The sequence below is a fragment of the Physeter macrocephalus genome, chromosome 18 (assembly GCF_002837175.3).
Source record: "Physeter macrocephalus isolate SW-GA chromosome 18, ASM283717v5, whole genome shotgun sequence".
Taxonomy (NCBI): Eukaryota; Metazoa; Chordata; class Mammalia; order Artiodactyla; family Physeteridae; genus Physeter; species Physeter macrocephalus.
In genome coordinates, this window is record NC_041231.1 from 36752085 (window position 1) to 36776762 (window position 24678).

General features: G+C 46.4%; 1 protein-coding gene across 1 annotated transcript in view; it reads left to right on the top strand.

Annotated features, from left to right (window-relative positions):
• ARHGEF3 (Rho guanine nucleotide exchange factor 3) overlaps positions 1–24678 on the top strand; it is a 314234-nt gene that overhangs the window by 23216 nt on the left and 266340 nt on the right. Inside the window, exon 2 of the mRNA XM_028478969.1 lies at positions 19152–19244. Within this exon, the coding sequence (XP_028334770.1) occupies positions 19183–19244 (62 nt within the window). The 5' untranslated portion in view covers positions 19152–19182. The remainder of the gene's footprint in view (positions 1–19151; positions 19245–24678) is intronic.

The following is a 24678-nucleotide window of genomic DNA, read 5'->3' on the forward strand; positions in this document are numbered from 1 at the left end:
TACCGTCAAAGTACACCCCAATCACCCCTACTTCATACCATATATAAAAATATCTCGAGATGTGTTAAGGATCTAAATGTAGAAGGCAAGTCAATGGAGCTTCTGGAAGGTAATAAAGAAGAATATCTGTATCAAATTAGAGGAGGCACAGATTTCTTAAACAAGACACAAAAAGCACTGCCATAAAGAAAAAGTTTATAAATTGGATTTCATTAAAATTAAGAACTTTTGTCAACAATAATGTGAACATGGATGTACGTGGAGAGCATTATGCTAAGTGAAATAAGTCAGACAGAGAAAGATAAATACTGTATGATATCACTTGTATGTGGAATCTAAAACATACAACAAACTAGTGAATAAAATAAAAAGTAGCAGACTCACAGATATAAAGAACAAACTAGTGGTTACCATTTGGAAGAGGGAAAGGGGAGGGGCAAGATAGGGGTAGGGGATTAAAAAAGGGTTATTATGGGATTATATGAAATGTGTGTGAGAATTGTAAAGTACTATAGAATTTAAAGAATAGTTCATTCAATTACAAAAAAGTTTAAAAAAGAATAAATTAGAAAAAATAAAGTTAAGAACGCTTTATATCAAAAGACACCATTAAGAGAGTGAAAAAGCAAGCTACAGTCTGAGAGAAAGTATTTGAAATACATATGTCCAATAAAGGATTCATATGCAGAATACATGAAGAACTTCTACAAACCAATAATAACCCAGTTTTAAAAAGACAAAAGACTTGAGCAAGTATGTCACCAAAGAGGATTCCAAATGACCAATAAATATATAGAAAGGTGCTTAACCTCAGTAGTCATCAGAAAAAAATTGTTTTCATATTTATTTTATTTATTTATTTTATTTTTATGGCTGTGTTGGGTCTTAGTTGTGGCACGCGGGATCTTTGTTGAAGCATGTGGGATATTTCATTGCAGCGTGCAGGCTCTTCATTGCAGTGCACGGGCTTCTCTCTAGTTGTGGCATGTGAGTTTTCTCTAGTTGTGGCACGTGGTCTCCAGAGTGCGTGAGCTCTGTAGTTTGTGGCACGCGGGCTCTCTAGTTGAGGTGCACAAGCTCAGTAGCTGTGGTGCGTGGGATTCGTTGCCCCGCGGTATGTGGGATCTTAGTTCCCCGACCAGGGGTCAAACGTGCATCCCCTGCATTGGAAGGTGGATTCTTTACCATTGGACCATCAGGGATGTCCCCAGAAAATTTTAACCACAGTAAGATACCACTATATATCCACCCAGAATGGCTAAAATAAAAAAGACTGACGCAAAAGTGTTGGTAAAGACATGGAGCAACTGGAACTCTCATACACTGCTAGTGGGCATATGAATTGGTACAACCACTCTGGAAAATTGTTTTGGCAGTGTCTACCTAAACTAAGCATATGCCTACCTATGGGGCAGCAATTCCACTCCTAGGTATATACCCAAGAGAAATGAGTGCCTATGAGCGCCCAAGGACTTGTACATGCAGGACGCTAGCAACTTTATTCATAATTAGCAAAAGATGGAAACAACCCAAGTGCCCATAACAGCCATGTGAATAAGCAAATTGTGGTATATCCACACAATGGAGTACACTCAGCAATGAAAAAGAGCCTTTGGGTAAAACATTAACTGGGAGAGACATGAGGAAACCTAGGGAGCTAGAAATGTTTTATAATTTGATTTGTTTGTTGATTGCATGGGGATATAAATATCTGAAAACATTATGGACTGGTACACATAAGATTTGTGTAGTTTAATGTATTTTGCAAACTATTTTGTTATGTATACATTGGGAAAAAAAATATATGGTAGTCTTTTTCTTGAGCTGTTGGAAGGAGGTTGGGGAGCTGAAACAGTGTCCGAGGCCAGGGCAGGCTGGAGGGGAGGCGAGGATGTGAGAGGAGGTGAGAAGCCGGAGTTTCCCATGCCACGGTGTTCCCGTGGGTTCCTTCCCATCCTCACCCATCTCGCCTTCACATCCTGCATGCAGCACGTGAGCAATGGCCACCGCCAGTCCCTGGCATGCCCCTTACTTTGTAGAAAGGGTCAACACTTGGGAGGGAGGGTGGCCTTTCCTAACTGTGGTGCTATTGAAAGGAGAGGTGCATCTATCTGGTGCTCTCCTCGGACTCCCTGTAATGTCCCAACCTGGAAGGGGAGGGAACCTGCCTGTTGGCTAGCTTTACCCGAAGGTGAGGGTTACATGGTGGTGGTGGTTGGTGTTACTGGGTAGGTTGGGGGGACCCAGTGGGGAGGTGGAAGCTGCCTCTGTCTGCGTAGGCATATCACTCAGCACCCACACCCTGTGCTGATCCTCAGCAACAGATTATAGCCTGCCCTGAAGGTTGCCCAGGGCAGCGCAGCGGGTCTGCCGGGGCAGATATCCAAGCTGACTGGCATGAGGTTCCCTGGGCCGGGGTTTGTGCTCCAGAGGATCCCTGGCTCCGTGGTTGATGCCCTTGCTGGTGTCCTTCCCACAGGAGAAGGACATGCTTCATTTCCAGGCCTCTCTGCTTGAGACAGAAGAAGCACTCTGGTTGTGGATCTGAATGCCAGCCTGGTTTGACTTTTATCTATTTATGTCCTTGTGGTCTTCCATATTCTGTAAAAGTTTTAAGCCACTTTGCCAAGAGAAGATGAGGAAAGTGCAGAGGTTAAGAGTATACTAGGCTCTGGAGCCAGAATGCCTGGGTTTCCAGGCATGACTTGGTACCAGGGACACATGGCAGCTTGTGCTCACGCACCACCGAGGAGAGTGCGTTGGCTGGTGCCCTTGAGCAAGTCGCTCTGTCCCTCCATGCTTCAGTCTCTTTGTTGAATGATAGAGGATAAATTAGAGATGAATCTGGAGAACCTGGGAAGAGTAAGAGTACCACCATTGGCTTGTTGCGTGGATTTAGTGAGGTAATTAACGTCAAGCGCTAAGGACAGTGCCTGGTACACAGTCAGTGCTCCATGGATGGTAGCGGTGGTGCTGGTGGTGACAAGTGAAGAGTGTTTAGACATGCTGGAATAGTAAAGGGCATCAGGGCCCACGGTGGACCCAGTGTGCCAGTGGGTGGGAAGCACCTGGAGCTTACCTGCACATGTCAGGGCTCAGGGAATTTTCGATCACTTTCTATTTTTAGTATTCCATCATCTGACCACAGGCCCTCAGTCCCTTATCCACAGTTATGGAAGCAAGAAACTGCAAGTTTTAAAAAGTTTGGTGTAAACTCATTTGGTGACCAAACCTGTCTTGCGTTAATAGGAGGCTCTTTATAGTGTGTAGCAGAAATAGTCATAGGTTCAGCTGCAGAAATATTTATGTACTTGACTGCGGGTGCTGTACCTGACCCTCCTGGGGTTTTACATAACATACTGTACATACTTCATATTACCTTTCTAAAATGCAAACGTTATGAATTCTGAAACATGTCCAGCTCCGAGGGTTGGGAAGAGTTGTCAGCTGTGGTTTATTCTCCAGTTGGCCAGTTAGGCCAATTTCTCTTTTCCGTTAATATGAAAGGACCCTGCAGTGAGTATCCTTGATAGACTTGGAATTGCTGGGTCAATGGGCAGGCAGATTTTAAATGTTTATAGCTCTTGGCAGATTGCCTTTCAAAGAGATGAGAGAAAATGACAAGTCATTCCACCAATAGTGTGTGAATGTGAATTTGGTCCTGTTATCCCCCTGCTTCCAAGAGCCTCCTCAGCTGCCCATGGCCCCCAGGCTTACATCCTAGCTCCTGTCTGTGGTGTTCGCAGCCTTCCCTTCCCAGTCTAGCTCTGCCCTGTCTGCCCAGGCTTTGACTTCCTGGCTTTTCTGTCACCACACCACCGTACTTGAGCCTCAGACCAGCTGCAGAGTCCCACAGTCAGTCAACCACCACACCCCACCTCACCCCTCCCCACCCCAGCACACACACCCCTACTGTGCGCCCCCAGGCTCAGCCCTGGGCTGGACAGAGCTGCTCCTGCTCTGTGGCCTCGCCTTCCAGGGAGAGCTGGGGGTCCTGCTGAAGGCTCTGAGCTGAGAGAAGTTAGAGAGCCCGAGGAAGCAGAGGGGATGCTCTGTGGGAAGGCCCGAGGCAAACTTGGGAGGAAGATTTGTATCTTCAGGCCTGTGAAAAACCCTTGCAGAGCATTAAGCCAGGGAGTGGCCTGGCTGACTAGGCTCATATTTTAAGTGCCACAGGCTATAATGGAAGCGTTACAGTGGTGTTAGCAGTTGAGTTGGCGAGAAGGGGGTCAAGCCTTGTCATTGATTGTACGTAAGGGGTGAGAAGAGAGAAAAGTCAAGGACACCTCTCAGGGTGGGTGGATAGAGGTGGGACGCAGGAGGAGGAGGGGATGACACTGGAAAGAGCTAGTGCTCCAGCTGCCAGAGTTCAAATCCCAGCCCTGGCTCTTGTTGGCCTCGGGACCTCAGGCAGGGCATTTCACTGCACCCCAAGCCTCACTGTTCTCATCTGTGAGATGGTAATTAGGCCAGCCCTCCTGTAGGGTTGTGGTGAATATGAATGGTGTTAACAGTAGTCACAGGGCTGGTGCATAGCAGGTGCTGGGTAGGTACAAATCTTTCTGTCCCGCATGCCATGAAGCTACCCTCAGCCTCCCCAGACCTGGCTTCTCTGTCGAAATTGCCTGCCTAGCCATCGGTTTCCAGATTCCTCTTCTTGTCAGGAATTGCTTTCATTTCTTGCTGGATTCTGAGTCCTCCAGAACCTGAATCACAGGCAGTGGAGCTTGGACATCTGCATTTCTGAGAAGTTCCCCAGATGAACCCAGCTGCTCCCTATAGGGCAGGAACTGTGTCTTCTCAGAGCCAGTCCCCTGGGTGGCTCCTGGAATGAATGAACCATCAACAACTGTATGGTCTCATTTCCCATAGATAAACCCAGCAGGCAGGACTGATCCAGTTTCCAGAGAAGCCCAGTGCTGGGCTGCATGCCTCATAGTTGTCCTGGGGGGTTGTGGTGGGGTGGTGTGTCTTTAAAGTCAGATTCCCAGTCCCAGCCTTGGCGATTCTGATTCAGAAGGCTGGAGCTGGGGCCGAGTGTGGTTCTGTGCATGGATGATTCTGTGTCCTGCTCCATCAGGACACCTGTGGGCTCTGAGCACTGTGCATCCTCCTGGCTCTGACATCCTGTGACTCTGTCAGGGAAACACAAGGCCCTTGGCCTCAGCCACAGGCTCTGACATGTCCCTCCCTGGTAAGCGAGGTAGCTTTTCTTGGTTCCAGGTCACCAGGTGTGGTTTCTGGGTAGTGGCAGTGGCTGCTCCCCCCCTGCAATCAGCAGGAATTAAAACACCTGGCTGTTTTGAACTTGAGTGCTGCTACCCCAAATTGCACAAGGGCAAGTGTCTTTATCACAGCTGATGCCCCAATGACTTGGGGGCCTGTGCCCCCAGTTTGCTTTGGTTTGTGGTCTCATTCTCCCTACCAGCCCCTTGGGAGGGGGTGATGGAGAACAGCTGCTCTCACCCCAGCAGAGCACAGGGCTCGAGTGCCAGGCTTTGCATCCGGAAGCATCTGCCCCTTTCTGTTGTCCAAGCCTCCCTGGACACAGAGGAATGATTATAACCAAGCAGAAGGGTCCTCCTTCACTCCTATTTCCCTGCCACATGCAAACTTCCAGATGGGTTTTATAGAAGGTGTGGTCTTGCTCTTGACCTGTGCGAGCCTGCTGAGCCATAGAGGTCCCATTGCAGTGTCAGAAGCACCTCCCTGGTTAATTCTGTGCCCGAGCAGTGGGTGAAGGTTCAGCAGCTGTCAGAGCCAGGCCGGCACTGGACACATGACTTAGCTGGCCCAGTGAAGTTTGCTCGCACCTCAGTGTCATTTCTTGTGTGCTTTGCAGGCGTGTGCCTCTCAGAGAGGAGGGCAGGGATTTGGAATCCTGGAGGAGCTCTTTCAAAGCAGACCCAGGTCTCAGCCTCTGACCTGGGGCTCAGAGGAGGGGCCGGGTGGGCTGCCAGCCTCTGCCTGCACAGTCTTGCCTTCTGGGTGGGTCTGGAATGGTTTCTCACCAGGTTTTTTTTATATTCTCTGGAAGTGCTTTTTTCCTCTTCTTTTCATCCTCCTGTTTGCTCAGCATCCCAGTTCCTGAAGCTTCGGGTTCTGCCTCCCAGGCCCTTTAGTCCAGCTGCCCTGGGCTTGCTCCATTCCAGCAGAGACCCCCTCTCTCACACCTTGCCCCTCGAGACCAACAGTACTAACTACAGTGTAGACTCTGGGCTCATTCACTGTGGGACCTCCAACAAGTTGTTAACCTCTCCCCGAGGCCCTCTGCTTTTTCGTCTTTCTGTTTCCTGTAAAGGAGAGAGGACATCAGCCTTCGTGGAGCACTATGCCGGGCTCTTCACTGGCACAGTTTCATCGAATCCCCACAAAAGCCCCATGGAGCTGACACCATCGCCACCCTGTTTTATAGCTGGGGAAACGAAGGCACAGAGCAGTCCTTTCCGAGCTCTTGTAGCTGCCAAGTGGCAGAGGTCAAATTAGAGTCCCCATAGTCTTAACTTCAGAACTCAAGGCCTCAACCAGTTATCTGCACTGTGAATGTTTTCACCATTTACAGTATAGATCTGTTAGCGGCTTATGGTACATCATGCTATTGGGGAATTATGGTATCATGGAATCACATCTTTCTTAATTTTGCCTTATGTTGACTGAACCAGAAGCTCTTAGAAGACAGAAAAAACCATTGAATCCCGCTCTTCCACTTAAGTGAGTGTATATTCTGTAGGGGTCGGGGGAAATTGGGGGTGGTGAGAGCTGGCCGCACATCCTGCATGCCCCAGTTACCGCAAGGAGCCCTGTGTGTGAGTCTGAGGGTTGCAGGTCTGTGTGTTACCTCTGTCCCGACCACTGACTTTACCTGGAGTGTGGCTAAACACGCACGGACATCTACTCAGAGCTGGGCTTCTCAAGGGAGGGGGCGCCCCTCTCTAGGACACACCTTCCTAAGGGGCTTTCCAGGGGGATTCTGGGCTCTGCAGGATTTTCCCCCTAACTTTAGAATTTGCCCTCCAGTGTCAGGGGCCGTGATTGGTCCCCCCCTTGGTAGGGCCTTTCTCCGCTGATACTTGGGTTCAGAGCACAGAGATGGAGCGAAGATTTAGCCAGAGAGTTTTCTAGGGGAATCGGGCTGCATATTTACTCAGGTGCCAGAGTATATGGGATATGAGAAGTTTGGAGGCCTGGATCTAGGAGTAAGACAGACCCCACTGTTCAGTCCCCGTGGTCCACTTGTAGCTGCTGGAGCTTCGCCAAGCTGCTTAAGCTGGAGTTTGTTTCCTTCTATGTAAAATGTGGATAACAGTGTGCATCCCATGGGGTTCTTGTGTGACTTAATGCAGGTATAGAGCAGGTCCTTGGCATGTCTTGATTCCAGTGAATTTTATATTGTCTTCAGTTGGCTAGCTACATACAGTTTCATGAAACATTATTTATAGTTGGGCTTTTTTGAAGCACTCTTTGGGCATGAAGCATGCTGTGTATGTAAGCATTTGTCTTTGCAAGTAATGAATGGTGGTGAGGCAAACCGGACTGCTGTCCCTGAGCTGAGTCTGTGAGTGTGATGTATGTCAGTCTTACAAAGTTCACTTTAATAAATGCCCTGGTTGGTGAAGGATCAGGTCAGAAAATCTTTCCCTGCCCAAGGGATCCAGTTTTATTCCCAGCTGACAACATTGGCACAGGGCCTTTTCTAGGGCCATTTGACATGACTGTCATCCCCCTTTTGTACTTCTGTTGAGGGGGTGGGGTGGAGACAGGCATACCTGTGTTTATGCTTATGCCCTGATTCTTCCACTCACTAGCTCTGTGGGCCTAGGAAAGTCACTTAAACACCTCCTTGCCTCAGTTTCCTCATCTTCAGGAAGAAGGTAAGAGTCCCTACCTTACAGCATTGCTGAGAGTGTCAAATGGGATCAAACATTTGAAGCCCTCTGCAGCGTGCCTGGCACATAGGAAGACTGCTGTCACCATTGCCTGTGGTGAGGAGGAGGAGGGCAGTGATGGCAGTGGTGGCAATGATGCCATGGTTCCCAGATCCCTGGGTAGCCTGCATGCCCTCACTTGGATGGACTGTGCTTGGGCAGTGTCCATCTTAGAGTGGGCAGCACGGACAGTAGACCCCAGGCTGCTCTCACCACTGTGTCTCACTTCCTCCTACCTTTGGATCCTCTGTGAATGGATGAACATGCTCTCTGCCCATCAACAAAAACAAAGTGTCCACCAGATACATCACTGCAGAGAGTTAGAGAGAGGCAGGTAGGAGGAAGTGGTTTTGTAAAAAGCAAGGTTTTTCAAACTTTTTTGTTGCGTTGGAACTATTTTATAGGATGAGAACTTACCCAAGAACCCTGGCATATGGATCATATAGGACAGGAGATGCCCTGGTTGAAATCGGAACACGCTTTGGCCTAAGGACAGGGGGTAGGAGCTGGGCAGGACTTGACCATTGGTGCTATCCCCACCAAACCCTCATTCAGGGATCTGGGATCTGATCTTCCACTGGGAAGACTGAGACTTGCAACGGGGACCTGAGGACTGACCTAACCGCCTGTCCCCATCTCCCCAAAGGAGCATGTGATGGAAGCCATGCAGCCTTTACATATTCAGTGAGAGCTGGAGCTGTTCCCACTACTGGGGCATACTCAGCTTGGCCTCTCCCTGCAATTGAGCCATGTGGAGAGCCAGCCGCTGAAGCTGGAGGCTGCCTGGCAAGAGGGGAGTCCAGAATCCTTGTTGGAGTGCTTGTGATAATGGCATTAGCCTGTTGCATCCATTTCATCATTGGGGCATCTTGACGTTGTGTCTAGAAATGTAACACTCGAGTCCTTGGGTCTCCAGCATACATCTTCCTTTAAGAGAGTGACTTAAGGGCTCAGGTGGGTGCTGGGGGGTTTTGCCGCTCGAAGCCTCGTTTTTCTGTGATCCTGGGGTGGCCAGCTCCCATGAGGGCCACTTTATTTCTTCAGCTGCAGGGCAGTGGCCTCTGAGGTGCCCTGATTCTGCAGTAGGTTTGTGTCATCTTTCCTGACAGTGGACAAGTGCAGTTGACTGAATTTTTTCTTTTGGTCTGCAAGCGTTGTACCTGTCACTGTGCTCACAGTTGGGGTGCCGCTGCACCCGGTGCAGTCGGGGAGACACAAGCACATATTGGTGGGATTTGGGTGAGGGAGGAGCACGTCAGGAGCACCAGGGAGTCACTGGGGGGCCTGGGAAAGCCTGTGGGGACGAGAGTGGTTGAGTTTACAGAGTGTCTGTTTGAGGGTGGCTGTGGAGACCTCATTTCTAAATTCTTGCCTCCAGCTGCAGTGCCACACCCAGACCTCACAATGTCTGGCTTCCAGGAAGGATGGAGTAAAAATACAAATAAAAATAGATAACAACGACCACTAACTGAGTACATCTTCTTGGCTAAGCACTCATTGTAGATTGTCTCATTTTGCCCAGAGGCACAGATCCCGTCCCCGGTTCCGGCCGCCGCAGGTGCTGTTCCCCTTGTAACTGTACATCTCTCCGTTATTGCTTCACCACACTGTGCTGTAATGATCAGTGTTTTTTTTAAACTTTGAGATAGTTTTAGTAACCCCCAAATATGTCAACCCTATTTTGTTCTTGTAAAACTGCTGGTGGTACAGCTGTAACTGAAGCCCTCCGTAACCTCCGGCCAGTCCCACGTCCCTCCTTAGAGGCAGCCGTTTAAAGAATGCTGTCTCCTGAGTAGTCTGCGCCCCAGGCACAGGCACTCTCATCCGCATCCACGCGGACGCTGCGAGCCAGTCTGTGGGAGGATGAGGGTGCGCCGCTGTGTCCACGCCGCCGGCCAGAGCACTGTTTGGTATCTGACCAAGGGGCCGGCCTCAAGGGAAGGGACTGCACGGGCTCGAGCCGGCTGCCCGCACTGTGGGCCACGGCGTGATGTCCCCGCGACGGCAGGGCTGCCCGTGTCATTGTCTCCGGTTCAGTTTATCTCTGACCACAGCAGCCCTCAGGGGCGGTGGCCTTGTTTTTAGTCAAGGCCTCTCGGCCACATTTTTTGGCCACTATAGAGGTGAGGTCATCTGGGGCGGGTGGCTTGGGGCGTTGTGGTCACAGCCCCACTTTTCCAGTGGGCCTTCAACTCTGATTTTGGCGGACAGAAAAAGAAAAAATGTATCCAGTTCTCTCCCTGTTTTGATAAAAGCCTGGAGAACAAACCCTGACTGTTGTTTACTGATAATGTTTATAAAGCCCCCAAGAGCCAAGCATGATGCAGAGCCAGGAACAGGCAGGCTTCTACAAATCTCTCCAGGGGGTGTGTTCGCTTCTGAGATCTGAGGCTGAAAAGATTATTTGGTGAAGAGTCTTAATTTGTTATTTGCATGCTGTGAAGTTTTTTTTTTTTCCTTAGTATATCTTTTTTTTTTTGTCAAGTATTTATTAAGCACCAACTATATGCCTAACCCAACTCAGGTGGAGCATTATGGAAGCAGAGTGGGCTCTGGAATTAGATTGCATGGGTTCAAATCCCATCCTCTAGTGATGATTTTTGGGACCTTGGGCAAGTTAATTAGCCATCTGTGCCTCAATTTCCTCCTATTCAAAAGGGAGATCATGATAGCATCCACTTCATTGAGTAGGAGAAGAGGAAATGAGGTAATGCTTGAGAAATACTGAACCTGATGCATGTTAGGTGTTCAGCAAAGGCAGTTATATCATTAGTAGTTATTATGAATTAGCATTAGATGTTCACATGCAGTCAGAACTAGGAGGCGGGAAATTGAATGGGCAAGACCTGATTTCTGTTCTTGAGAGTTTGCAGTCTGTTTGGGGAGACTAGATTAAGGCACTTGTTACTATTAGCAATTAATATGTGACAGTAGCAATTACGAGCAAATGGTGTGGCTTGTATTGAAAGTCCTACAGGAGTTTGGGGGGGGATTCCTGGGGGGCAATGGTGGTGTGCCAGGTGGGCATGTCCATGGGTGTGTCAGGTGGGTGAAAGGAGTGAAGGAGAGACAGAGGAAGGACCATGCAGCGGGGGTCAGGGGAACATTCCAGGTCTGTCTGGTGAACAGCTCTTGGCAGGATGGGAGGTGGTGAGGAAGTCACCTGGGATCTGCTTCATCCAGAGGTGAAATGACACATGCTTGTGGAGTGGAAATGGATGAGAGAGGCAGAGACACTGTTGCTGCTTCTTTTCCTCCTTCCTCTTCTCCCCCTCCTTCTTTTCCTCCCTCCCTTCTTCTTCTTTAGTTATAAACACATTTATTGAATTTTCATAACTGTTGACCTCCACTTGTGGGATGCAAAGTTGGGAAATGTAGCATGTCTCTATTGATTTATAGAAAACAAACAAGCAGCAACCTTCTTTTTGAGGGGATTATGGAAACTCTGGTAGACTTGGGGGAAACTGTTGAATAGACAAACTTTACCTGGTTCTGCCTTTCCTACAGACAAACTCATACAGCAAGTGCTCTTGTGTTTGATGTCATTGGTTCAGTGTTGTCTTGTGGGAGTCATCCTTGTTGCATGTAGCGCTGTAGATCATATGTTCTCATATGCTGTAAATTACCACCTTTTATTTCATTCATTCTACTGTTGATGAGCATTTGGGTCACTTCTGGTTTGGAGCTGGAGGTAAGCCAAATAATGGCCCCTCGAAAGATATTCATGACCTCATCCCTGGTCACAGGTACCATTCACTGGTAACACTTGTGACTATGTCACTTTATGTGGCAAAGGGACTTTGTAGATGTGATTAAGTTAAGGGTCTTGACATGGGGAGATGATCTTGAATTCTCTGCGTGGGCCCAGTGTAGTTACAAGGATCCTTGTAAGAGGTATACAGGAGGGTCTGGTCAGAGGATGAGATGTGACGATGGAAGCAGAGGTGAGAGAAGCGGGAGATTTGAAGGTGCTACATTGCTGGCTCTGAAAAGGAGGAAGGGGCCATGAGCTAAGGAATGCAGGTGACCTCTAGGAGCTGGAGAAGGCAAGGGAATGGATTCTCCCCTAGAGCCTCCAGAAGAAATGCAGTCCTGCTGACCCATTTCTGACCTCCAGAACTATAAGATGACAAATTTGTGTTGTTTTAGGTCACTAAGTTTGTGGTTATTTGTTATAATAGTAATAGGAAACTAATACAGGACTGTTATGCATCGTAGTACTGAGAACATTCTGGAAAATGTGTACCAGAATGGTGCATGTATGTACCTAGGAGCAAATGCAGGTTGAATAGATATTGCCGTCGTCTTCCAGAGTGATTGGACCAATTTATGCTCCCACCAGCAGCAGGATATGAGAGTTCTGGTTGCTTCACATCCTCACCAACACTTGGTCTTCCTGAGAAGAGATAGTTTTCAAAGAAGAATTAGCAAGATTTGGTGTCCAGTGGACACCTGATAGGAAGTTGATGCTGAGCAGATGCTGGTCACCACTGATCCAGCCAGCTGAGGAGAGGAAGGGGGCAGTGGTGGGAAGAGTTAGGTTTCTTCTTCCATGGAAGAGGAAGTGACTGGCATAGGAAATACTGATTAGCTTTAGATTAATACAGAGCTTGCTGGCTGAAGAGTTAGAACAGCACTCATCTTCGTGAATTGCTGATTACCCAAGGTGAGTGGTGGGTCTTGTAAGGTGGAGGAGAGGTCTGTGCTGCTCAGCCAGCTCCTCAGACTTTGAAAATTGCCCTCTCATAAGTGCTGTGACCTTAGTCCCAAGCTAATCACAACCTCTGTGAGCTCCCGTTGTGCCGTCCCTAAGATGGGTGTGATTCTGCCTTCCCTGGGTAGCTGCAGGTGGATGAGAGGAGCTTCTGTGTGAGAGCCATGAGTTTACTGCCCGCAAATAGGAGGTTCCGAGTCAGTGGTAGCTCTGATCATTACCGATAGCAGTAATGAGCACATAAACACCTATAGATGTTGGCAATTCTGGGTTCAGAATGAGTGTTCAGGGGCTGAGTGGCTGCCCTGGGAGGGGTCTGAGAATATCACCAGGGCATCCAGGGTGGGTGAGGTCAATCCCTCTAGGGCTTCAGAGAGACACTGTCTCCCCACAGCCCTGAAACAGCTTTTCAAACTATTTGTTCATTCATTCATTCATACATTCAACCAGTACTGAGGTTTACCTTGAACATTATAATACAGTGGTTAGTTCTTTCTCTAATTGCTTTAGGTGTAAGTTTACGTTGTTTATTTGAGATTTTTCTTGTTTCTTGAGGTAGGATTGTATTGCTATAAACTTTCCTCTTAGAACTGCTTTTGCTGCATCCCATAGGTTTTGGGTCATCTTGTTTTCATTGTCATGTGTTTCTAGGTATTTTTTGACTACCTCTTTGATTTCTTCAGTGATCTCTTGGTTAGCGTATTGTTTCACCTCCATGTGTTTGTACTTTTTTTACAGTTTTTTTCCTGTAATTGATATCTAGTCTCATAGTGTTGTGGTTGGAAAAGATACTTGATACGATTTCAGTTTTCATAAATTTACCAAGTCTTGATTTGTGATCCAAGATATGATCTATCTTGGAGAATGGTCCATGAGCACTTGAGAAGAAAATGTATTCTGTTGTTTTGGGATGGAATGTCATATAAATATCAATTAAGTTCATCTGGTCTAATGTGTCATTTAAAGCTTGTGTTTCCTTATTTATTTTCATTTTGGATGATCTGTCCATTGGTGAGAGCGGGGTGTTAAAAGTCCCCTATTATGATTGTGTTACTGTCAATTTCCCCTTTTACGGCTGTTAGCATTTGCCTTATGTATTGAGGTGCTCCTAAATTGGGTGCATAAATATTTACAATTGTTAAAAGTTATCAGAAGGAAAGAAATCATAAAGATCAGATGAGAAATAAATGAAATAAATGAAAAAGAAATTAAGGAAACAATAGCAAAGATCAATAAAACTAAACGCTGGTTCTTTGAGAAGATAAACAAAATAGATAAACCATTAGCCAGACTCATCAAGAAAAAAAGGGAGAAGACTCAGGTCAACAGAATTAGAAACGAAAAAGGAGAAGTAACAACTGACACTATCACCCTGATATCACCCTGACATCACCAAAGATGTCACAAAAAAAGAAAAGTATAGGCCAATATCACTGCTGAACATATATGCAGAAGTCCTCAACAAAATACTTGCAATCAGAATCCAATAGCACATTAAAAGGATCATACACCATGATCAAGTGGGGTTTATCCCAGGAATGCAAGGATTCTTCAATATACGCAAATCAATGTGATACACCATATTAACAAATTGAAGGATAAAAATCACATGATCATCTCAATAGATGCAGAAAAAGCTTTTGACAAAATTCAACACCCATTTATGATAAAAACTTTCCAGAAAGTGGGCATAGAGAAAACTTACCTCAACATAATAAAGGCCATATATGACAAACCCACAGCCAACGTCGTTCTCAATGGTGAAACACTGAAACCATTTCCTCTAAGGTCAGGAACAAGACAAGGTTGTCCACTCTCCCCACTATTATTCAATATAGTTTTGGAAGTTTTAGCCATAGCAATCATAGAAGAAAAAGAAATAAAAAGAATCCAAATCAGAAAAGAAGAAATAAAACTGTCATTGTTTGCAGATGACATGATACTATACATAGAGCATCCTAACAATGCTACCAGAAAACTACTAGAGCTAATCAGTTAATTTGGTAAAGTAGCAGGATACAAAATTAATGCACAGAAATCTCTTGCATTCCTATACACTAATGACGAAAAATCTGAAAGAGAAATTAAGGAAACACTCCCATTTACCACTGCAGCAAAAAGAATAAAATACCTAGGAATAAACCTACCTAAGGAGACAAAAGACCTGTATGCAAAAAACTATGACACTGATGAAAGAAATTAAAGACGGTACAAACAGATGGCGAGATATACCATGTTCTTGGATTGGAAGAATCAACATTGTGAAAATGACTATACTACCCAAAGCAATCTACAAATTCAGTGCAATCCCTATCAAACTACCAATGGCATTTTTCACAGAACTAGAACAACAAATTTCACAATTTGTATGGAAACACAAAAGACCCCAAATAGTCAAAGCAATCTTGAGAAAGAAAAACAGAGCTGGAGGAATCAGGTTCCCTGACTTTAGACTATACTACAAAGCTACAGTAATCAAGACAATATGGTGCTGGCACAAAAACAGAAATACAGATCAATGGAACAGGATAGAAAGCCCAGAGATAAACCCACGCACATATGGTCACCTTATCTTTGATAAAGGAGGCAAGAATATACAGTGGAGAAAAGACAGCCTCTTCAATAAGTGGTGCTGGGAAAACTGGACAGCTACATGTAAAAGAATGAAATTAGAACACTCCCTAACACCACACACAAGAATAAACACAAAATGGGTTAAAGACCTAAATGTAAGGCCAGACACCATCAAACTCTTAGAGGAAAACATAGGCAGAACACTCTATGACATAAATCACAGCAAGATCCTTTTTGACCCATCTCCTAGAGAAATGGAAATAAAAACAAAAGAAGCAACTGACAAAGGATTAATCTCCAAAATTTACAAGCAGTTCCTGCAGCTCAGTATCAAAAAAACAAACAACCCAATCCAAAAATGCGTGGAAGACTTAAATAGACATTTCTCTGGAGAAGATATACAGATTGCCAACAAACACATGAAAGGATGCTCAACATCATTAATCATTCCCTCTTGCACTGTTGGTGGGAATGTAAATTGGTAAAGCCACTATGGAGAACAGTATGGAGGTTCCTTAAAAAACTAAAAATAGAATTACCATATGACCCAGCAATCCCACTACTGGGCACATATTGTGAGAAAACCATAATTCAAAACGAGATATGTACCCCAGTGTTCATTGCAGCACTATTTACAATAGCCAGGACATGGAAGCAACCTAAGTAAGTGTCCATTGACAGATGAATGGATAAAGAAGATGCAGCACATATATACAATGGAATATTGCTCAGCCATAAAAAGAAACAAAATTGAGTTATTTGTAGTGAGGTGGATAGACCTAGAGTCTGTCATACAGAGTGAAGCAAGTCAGAAAGAGAAAAACAAATACCGTACGCTAATACATGTATATGGAATCTAAAAAAAAAAGAAAAAATCGTTCTGAAGAACCTAGGGGCAGGACAGGAATAAAGACGCAGATGTAGATGATGGACTTGAGGACACGGGGAGGGGGAAGGGGATGCTGGAACGAAGTGAGAGAGTAGCATTGACATTATACACTACCAAATGTAAAATAAATAGGTAGTGGGAAGCAGCTGCATAGCACAGGGAGATCAGCTCAGTGCTTTGTGACCTCCTAGTGGGGTGGGATAGGGAGGGTGGGATAGGGAGGGTGGGAGGGAGGCTTAAGAGGGAGGGGATATGGGAATATATGTATACATATAGCTGATTCACTTTGTTATACAGCAGCAACTAACACAACACTGTAAGGCAATTATGCTGCAATAAAGATGTTAAAAAAAATACAGTGGTTAGGAACACAGACTTGAACCCCCTGGTTCAAGTCTTGGCTTTGCCGTTTGGTGTCTGTATGGCCTTCGACAAATCTTAACCCAGTTTTCCAATTCATAGAGTGAGGCAGTGCCTGCCTCCTAGGGCTGATGTGAGAATTCAATGAGATAATCAATGTCAGTCTGAACCTTGGGCATCCCTCAGTGCTGGGATACAGAGATGGGTGTCCCCAGTGCCGGCTCCTAGCCACAGGCTGAAGGACAATGGTTTCTTGATGGCTGTCTACAGAAAACCTTCTCCAACAGCAGGAGGGAAAACCTGAAACCCTGAGCCAGAATTAGCCAGTGGGCCTGTGAAGGCAGGCTCTGACCTCGTTGCTGCAGGGGAAGTGTGAGTTAGAGGAGCGTTTGCTGTTGGCATCATTTGGGATGTAGGTGTCAAATCCTCTTGCAGCAGTTACTGTGCTCTGTAAGAGCTTGCTACACTGAGCAAACTTGGCTTCCAGGCCAAGGTGAGGTGGGCCAAGGTGTTCACAGCCTCAGAAGTGACCCTGGTGTGAGCTACTGCCTTCTCCCCTCTCCCTTCGTGGCAGGAATGCAGTAGCACCTCTGGGACTCTGAGTTCAAGTCCTATTACCCTTCCACATTCACATCCACATCCCTCCTTCCAGGATCCACATCTTCCCTCTTGCCTTGTTCTGGGTCCCTCCATAAGGCACATGCCACAGCTGAAGAAGTTAAACTCTGATGGAAGCCAGAGCAGTGGCCTCAGACAGGGATCCAGATGCTAAAAATAGCTCCTAGTGTGCTCTTTGCAAGTTAAAGAGCAGTGTTGGAGGCTGTGGCTGGGGATTCTCCCCAACACTGACTCTGTCCAACACGTCATGGTGCAGGGGTTCCAGGTATCTTGTCCTGCTCACCTGGATCTGAAGTTTGTTTACATGGTGCTTTGATCTGGGAGAAAGCCAGACCCACAGTGGAGCAGATGGAGGATTGCGGGGGAGATTTGGCCAAGCAGCCTGTGATGCTCAACCGTCAAAACAGCTGATGCAGTGGAGCTGGGCCATAATATCAGCACCAGCATGAAGGTCATGGGTGTCAAAACTATCCTGGACCCCCTTTTGCCTAGGAGGCTCCAGGCTGGAGACCAACACACCATCCCTCAATATGGTCTGCACAGCCAGTTCTTCCTGCGTTGAAAATGACAGCTGTTTCTTTGGTTACAAATGAAGTAGCTGGTTCGTGTTCGGGCCATGGTGCAGAAAGACAATCTATCTTTTAATGCTAAAGCCACACCCTGAGTGGTGAGGAATGCAGTTCCTGAGGCTGGAGAGGGAACCTCCGAGTTGTAGCTCAGACTCATCCTGGGGCAGACGTGCAGTGAGTGGAATAGTGGGACGAATCCTGCACCATCGGAATGTTCTCCCTCTAGCTCTGTCTCTCTGTCTCTGTCCCTGTGTTTCCTAGTCTCTGTCACTCCTAAGCAGAGACTAAAATCCTTAAATGTGGGTATCGTGTACATTCAGGTGGCATTTTACCATCCCGAGTAGTCGTTTCATGAAGTGAAGCTCGCAACTCATACTTGTGGGTTCCAGTGTTCCTAATTCCATACCAGGTGCTCTGCTTTTGAGGCGCTTCACACAGGAAGAGATTACATGCTTATTAACACCTCTTCATCCATCAAACACTGATTGAGTACCTACTTGAAATTGCTTGTGGTTTTACCAAAATTGTGACCCCAAATAATTTGGACTCACCTGTCTCCACAGACACAGACTGTCCCAAGCTCCAGATAACCAAACCCACCCTCAGAAGGGCCCCAGTGATAATATTTAACCGTAGTGCCAACTCAGTGAGACTTAACCAGCCATAAAAACAAGACCCAATAAAACTTAAAGTTGTTTTTTTTTAACAGTTTTTAAAAATAATTAATTTATTTATTTATTTTTGGCTGTGTTGGGTCTTCGTTTCTGTGCGAGGGCTTTCTCTAGTTGTGGCGAGGGGGGGCCACTCTTCATCGCGGTGCGCGGGCCTCTCACCATCGCGGCCTCTCTTGTTGTGGAGCACAGGCTCCAGACGCGCAGGCTCAGTAGTTGTGACTCACGGGCCCAGTTGCTCCACGGCATCTGGGATCTTCCCAGACCAGGGCTCGAACCCGTGTCCCCTGCATTAGCAGGCAGATTCTCAACCACTGCGCCACCAGGGAAGCCCAAACTTAAAGTTTTATTAAACTTAATGTGACTTAAAGAACAAAGACATTTCTCTCTAAGGTAGTAGTTCCAAGGAGAGAGGGCACCTATGCTCCATGCAGCCAGTCACAGGCCCAAGTGCCTTCTATCTTGTTCCTTTGTTATTTCCAAGTGCATTGTCATCATCTGCATGGTCAGAGCTGAGTTCCAGCCAGTGGGAACCAGGGGGAAGGATGGACAAGGCTTGCCCATGTCTTGAGACCTAGGTGGACAAGTGGAACATATCACATCCTTTCACATTCCATTGGGAATTCAGATACCTGGCTGCACCTAGCTGCAAGGATGCCTGGGAAATGTAGTCCCTGATGAAACTCAAATAACCTGTGGACAAAGGGGAGAATGGATTTTGATGGACACTGGGCAGCCTTTGACATATTCCTTTTGTATGTATTTAATGCATCTCTTTGTGTTAACATGAATGTACCCAGGTTATAAATGTTGGTTATTTTCCTTTTTCAGAAAGAAGACCTGGGTCTGCCACACAGTGTCTATGGACAGTTCCAGAGTAATGAATCAGTTTGTCTTCAGAGAAATGGAAGAAAACAAGGAAAGGTAAAAGTATCTTTAAAAATTTAAATTAAAAGAAATTCTTACATGCAACAATTAAATGCAGTGCAGGACTTCTTATAAGTCAGTGGAGGCCATCAAGAATTTGGAGATAGCAAAATTTCATGTGTCCCGTTTTCATACCTTGAGTTTCTGACACCAGAGGAAGGATACCTTTGTCAAGTATGAGGGAATTTTTCTAAGATTTAGAAGGAAGAGTTGGTATATAGAACTCGTGTGGTATAGCATTAAATATCTGATTCTGTCATTCCAAGAAACTGTGGGCTTATGCTCAGATGTGTTGTGTCTACATTTGTGGGTGGCCAGTCCCCCAAGAGGAGGTGAAGGCAGACCCTTAGCTCTCGGCAGCTACATCTTCTCTTGAAGTCATCATCTCTTCCTCTTCCTTCCACCTCCTCTTTTTTCTACCTTAAAAATAAATGTATTAATTTAATTTAAATACCCAAAAAATGCGTGGCTACATTTTCCTAGTTAAAAATAAGAGTGAAATCCCCATTGATCCCCAAGTTTCATTCCCAGCACCCACCCACTCCTACCTTTCCCTGAAGTAACCACTGTGACCTACTTTGTGAATTTCCTTCCAGAGCTTTTACTAGGAGTCTATATACATAGAAAAAAAAAAAAGTCATTTTTTCCTTCCTTTCCTTTTTTCTTTCTTTCTATTCTTTAAATACAGTCTGTTATACTATGTTTGCTGGTCTATTCTGTAACCTTTTTATTTTATTTATTTATTTATTTTAATAATTTTTAAAAAACATTCTTTTATTTTAAATTCATTTATTTTATTTATTTATTTTTGGCTGTGTTGGGTCTTCATTGCTGCGCGCGGGCCCTCTCTGGTTGCGGTGAGCAGGGGCCACTCTTCGCTGCGGTGTGCAGGCTTCTCATTGCAGTGAGAGACTTCTCTTGTTGTGGAGCACGGGTTCTAGGCATGTGGGCTTCAGCAGTTGTGGCACGTGGGCTCAGCAGCTGCAGCTCACGGACTCCAGAGCATAGGCTCAGCAGCTGTGGCACACGGGCCCATTTGCTCCACGGCATGTGGAATCTTCCCAGACCAGGGCTCGAACCCATGTCCCTGCATTTGCAGGCAGACTCCCAACCACTGCAGTACCAGGGAAGCCCCTGTAACCTTTTTAAAACATTCAGTAATATGTCTTTAAATGTTTTCAAGACAGTACATGTCAATCTACCTTGTTTTGTTGCGAAGTGAGTATTGTATCCATGGCATGAGAATCTCACTGTTTATCGAGCTGTTTTCCTGTTGGTGGTGGGGGGTAGGTGGGTTCTGTTTTTCACCCTTACAGCAGTGCTTTGATGCACTTTCTGGTTTACGCCTCCAAGCACATGAGCAGATAGTTCTCTTAGGTAGATGGTTATCGAGGAGTGAAGTTGTTGGGCCATCCTTTGCATGCATTTAAGATCTTAATAAATACTGCCAAATCATTCTCTAAAGAGCACCAGTTATCGGCAGGATACCAGATTTCCTGTTTGCCCGCCTCCTGCCACGCCTCAGCTCTTCATGCTTTTTAATTTTTGCCAGTCTGTTGGGTTAATAGCAGTATCTCTCCATGGTTGTGATTTCCTCCCCCCTTCTCTTTACTCTGAGGAAGTTTGTCTTCTCAGGTCTCTCTGTTTTCCAATGGCCCTGGCGAGCCTCTGTCCTTACAGGGACCCAGTGATTATCCTGAGGCCCAGGGCACCTGGGCAGGCTGGGTCCTTCCCAAGAGTGGGCACCTCTTTGTTTCTCTTCTGAAAAGTATCCAAGTCTGCGCTTCCAGTAGCATTCATCCCAGGATCACCTGCTTCTCTCTGGACCCTGGAGTGGGTTGGGAGAGCCTTGGGTTGGATTTCCTGACTCAGATGATTTCATCCACCACCACCACCATCCTTGGCAGCAATCTGAGTATGTACTATGTGTCAGGCTCTGTGTGGATCACTTGGCTTACTCATCTCATTTAATTCTCACCGTGGTAAGGTAGGGAGATGTGTTACCCCCATTATGTCCATTAGGTGACGTGAGGACAGAAATTCACTCAAAACCAACCCAAGCAACAAAAGAAAACCAACAAATACTCTGTCTTGCCGTGGAACCCCAGCTTCTACCCATTGCTCTCACTTTGAGTGACAGACAGACCCATGCTTGCCAAGTGGCGAGTTCTCCTGTGGTTATAGCTTATGGACCACATGGAGCCATTAGGCCCATGTTCGCGGTGGCCTTGACCACACTCACGTGGCCTCCCCAGAGGAGAGTGTAGGAGTGGAGAGTGTGGTTTGGGTTTTGTTTTCTTCCAGCATATGAACACAGGCTCTTTCATTTCACCAGCCCCTCTATTCTGGTGTACAGTTGGGGGTGGCGGTCTTACCCGTATTCATCCAAAATACTTCTCTGGAAAGGGGTTTTTGTCATAGGGAGTAAATCTACTTTATTAGGATAAATATGCCCACTGAGCTATGGCCGAAGAGGAAGTTCTTCACTCACCCCCATAGACCTGATCAGTCACCCTCCCTAAAACGTTTAATTTTAGACCCCGTTCTAAAAGCAGGCAGAGTGCAGTTTCAGAGGTCTTCCTGAGCCCCAGCCCCTGCCCCCCATTATGTTTCAGAGACGTAAACGTGTAGAGCCAGCAGAGGTCCTAGGCTCACTGTCTGATTTCTTGCTTCCCCATCAGGACAGTGGGAAGCAGTCAGGCCTAGAGGGAGGAAATGATTGTCCGGGTTTACACAGAGCCAAGCTGCGGTCTCAGGCCTCCGGGGGTTGGCTCTGGCTCTTTTCCCAACATCACAGCTACTTCTCGCATGATCATTAGGACACTGACCAGTACTTGTTCCAAAAATTGAGCTTATTATGCAGATAATGCCTTGAAGGAAACCAGCCCATTGATCAATCAGTTGATTATTCATTCATTGGGAGTTTATGAAATACTGCTGTGTGCACAAGAGACAGCAAGTTGAGTAAGATATGAATTCTCAGGGAATTCAGGGTCTTGGCTGGGGGGTGGATGGGCTTTTGCACACGCAGTAAGCAGTGGTTAAGTAGAAAACTTTAATTCTTCGTTGGTCGATGGGGATAATAATAGTACCTCCTGCAGTGGGTTGTTGGAGCATGTCCTGAGTTAATCATAGTAAAGCACCTGGGTATTGAGTAAGCACCCAATTAAGGCAGCTGTTTTCATTTTTGTCTGTTTATTTTTAATCCCACATATAGTGAGGAACCTAGGAAGATTTCTCTGTCAGAAAATTGCTAGGGCTAGACTTGTGTTTTAGAAATGATAATCTGGGACTTCCGTGGTGGTCCAGTGGTTAAGACTCCACGCTTCCAGTGTAGGTGGCATGGGTTCGATCCCTGCTCGGGGAACTGAAATCCCACTTGCCGCATGGCCAAAAAAAAAAAAGAGAAATGATAATCCATTGACATGATTTCTTATCCTATACATAATTATCTTTTTAGTGTCTACCTTTCTTACTGGACTGTGAACTCTGTGGGGCCAGGTCTTGCCTGTTTTGCTCACTGTTGTTTACCCAGTGCCTGGCACACAGTAGGTGCTCACTAATATTTCTGGACTGATGAGTGTAGTGTTCAAGTAGCAATAAAGGGTGGACCCTGGATCCTTGAGGTGAGGTACTGTGACAAAGCCTGCCAGTGAGAAGGACCTAAGCTCGCCTGGAGCCAACCCCAGGTTCCCGGGGAGAGGGGCTCCCTGGGGGCCCTGCCCACAGACCTCACTCCCTTCTGCGGGAATGCAGTTTTGCTCCTGAGCTTTATGGACACTTTGTCTTTTACCCAAGTGACTTTGTTGTGGGAAGACCTAGTCCCACAGCACTCATTAACTGAGCAACCTTTACTTGCCACTTGTACTTCTGGGTGCTAACTCACAAGAATACAGGATTTTTAGAAGAGTAAGCCCCTGGGGAGTGCAGTTTTCTGCTGACATTTGTGATGTTGGGCGGATGATATCACTCCTCAGTTTCCTCAGCTGTGCAGCAATGGTTTTAGGCAAGTGGAATTTCTGATGTTTAAAGAGGAGAATTTTGAGGGGAGAAGCTCTTGCCCTTCTTGTAAATCCTACCTATGAATGGACTTGTGATAGTTCCTTGAAATGGTAGATGGTTAGGACTCAGCCCATGCTGGAGAAATTGATCGATTGTTTGATTCATTCATTCATTCATCTGTGGGTCAGTCAGTCAGTGAACATCCTATCCTGTTCAAATAAGGGGTTACTCTTTCCTTGCAGGGCCTTTCACTCTCAGATTGTACAAATGAGTATCTCTTTTATGAAAATAAAGATCTTCTCTGGCTAGCTCATTTATTCCAGGGTGTTTTGAGAACCTCCTTTGTGCTGGCTCCAGTAGACTTTACTGACTTGGAAGGCAGGGCCTTGTCTGGTGCAGCAACACCCCATGTCTGGCCCAGGGCCCTGCGCACAGTAGGCTCTCAACCCACGAGCAGCTTTAGTGGCCTGAACTGGCTAGAAAACAGTGATTTTTAGATGGCAGCATGAAGGGCTGTATCCAAAATTGAGATTTGCCCTGCGCTGTGTTGTTTTCATGCTCCAGGGATAGACTGCCTCCAGAGCCCTCACCTTAGACTGGTTAGTTTCACTGCTTGTTGTTAGTTGCTCTCTTCTTGATCCACTTAATCAGCTTCCATCTTGTCCTTCAGGCGGGAGCTGTTTCCCTCACTGATTTTTTATGAGCTCTTTGTTCACTGCCCCAAGGGCTGTGGGGCCTGCTCTGCTTCCTCCACCTTCAGAAGTTCAGCCGCTGACCTTGAGAAACTGGAAACCCAACAAAAGGGAGAGTAGCCTCTCCTGACCTGAGGCTCTAGCCTTTACTCTCAGACTCACCAGTCCTGTGACCTTGAGCAAGGCACTTCGCCTCTCTAAGGTGTCTTCTTGGAGATTTCATCAGCATTTCCCACAGTCTGCTCCTCAGAACATGGTTTCCTCCAAACATTAATAGGCACTGCAGGGAAAAAAAATGGGGCCTGTTGCCAAACTTGTTTAGGCACTACTGGCTTAAGCTCAGTCAAATGTAGCCCTTCTCACAGGACCCAGCAGAGCCTGTGAAAGGTCAGTGTGCATGGAGGGGTCTCTCAAGAGAGGGAAGAGTGTGCAGCCCCCCCGCCCCCCGATCCTCACATCTGCTGTTGCAGAGATCACGCTGGGGACATGCCGAACAGGGAGATCTTAAGCTTCCTCCCAATGCTGCAGTGATGTGCCTGGAACAGAGAGGCATAGTAACCAAAGACACAGATGTTGGATTTTTAAATGGTTTAGCGTTTTTTTTTTTTTTTTTTTTTTTTGCGGTACTTGGGCCTCTCACTGTTGTGGCCTCTCCCGTTGCGGAGCACAGGCTCCAGACGCGCAGGCTCAGTGGCCATGGCTCACGGGCCCAGCCGCTCCGCGGCATGTGGGATCTT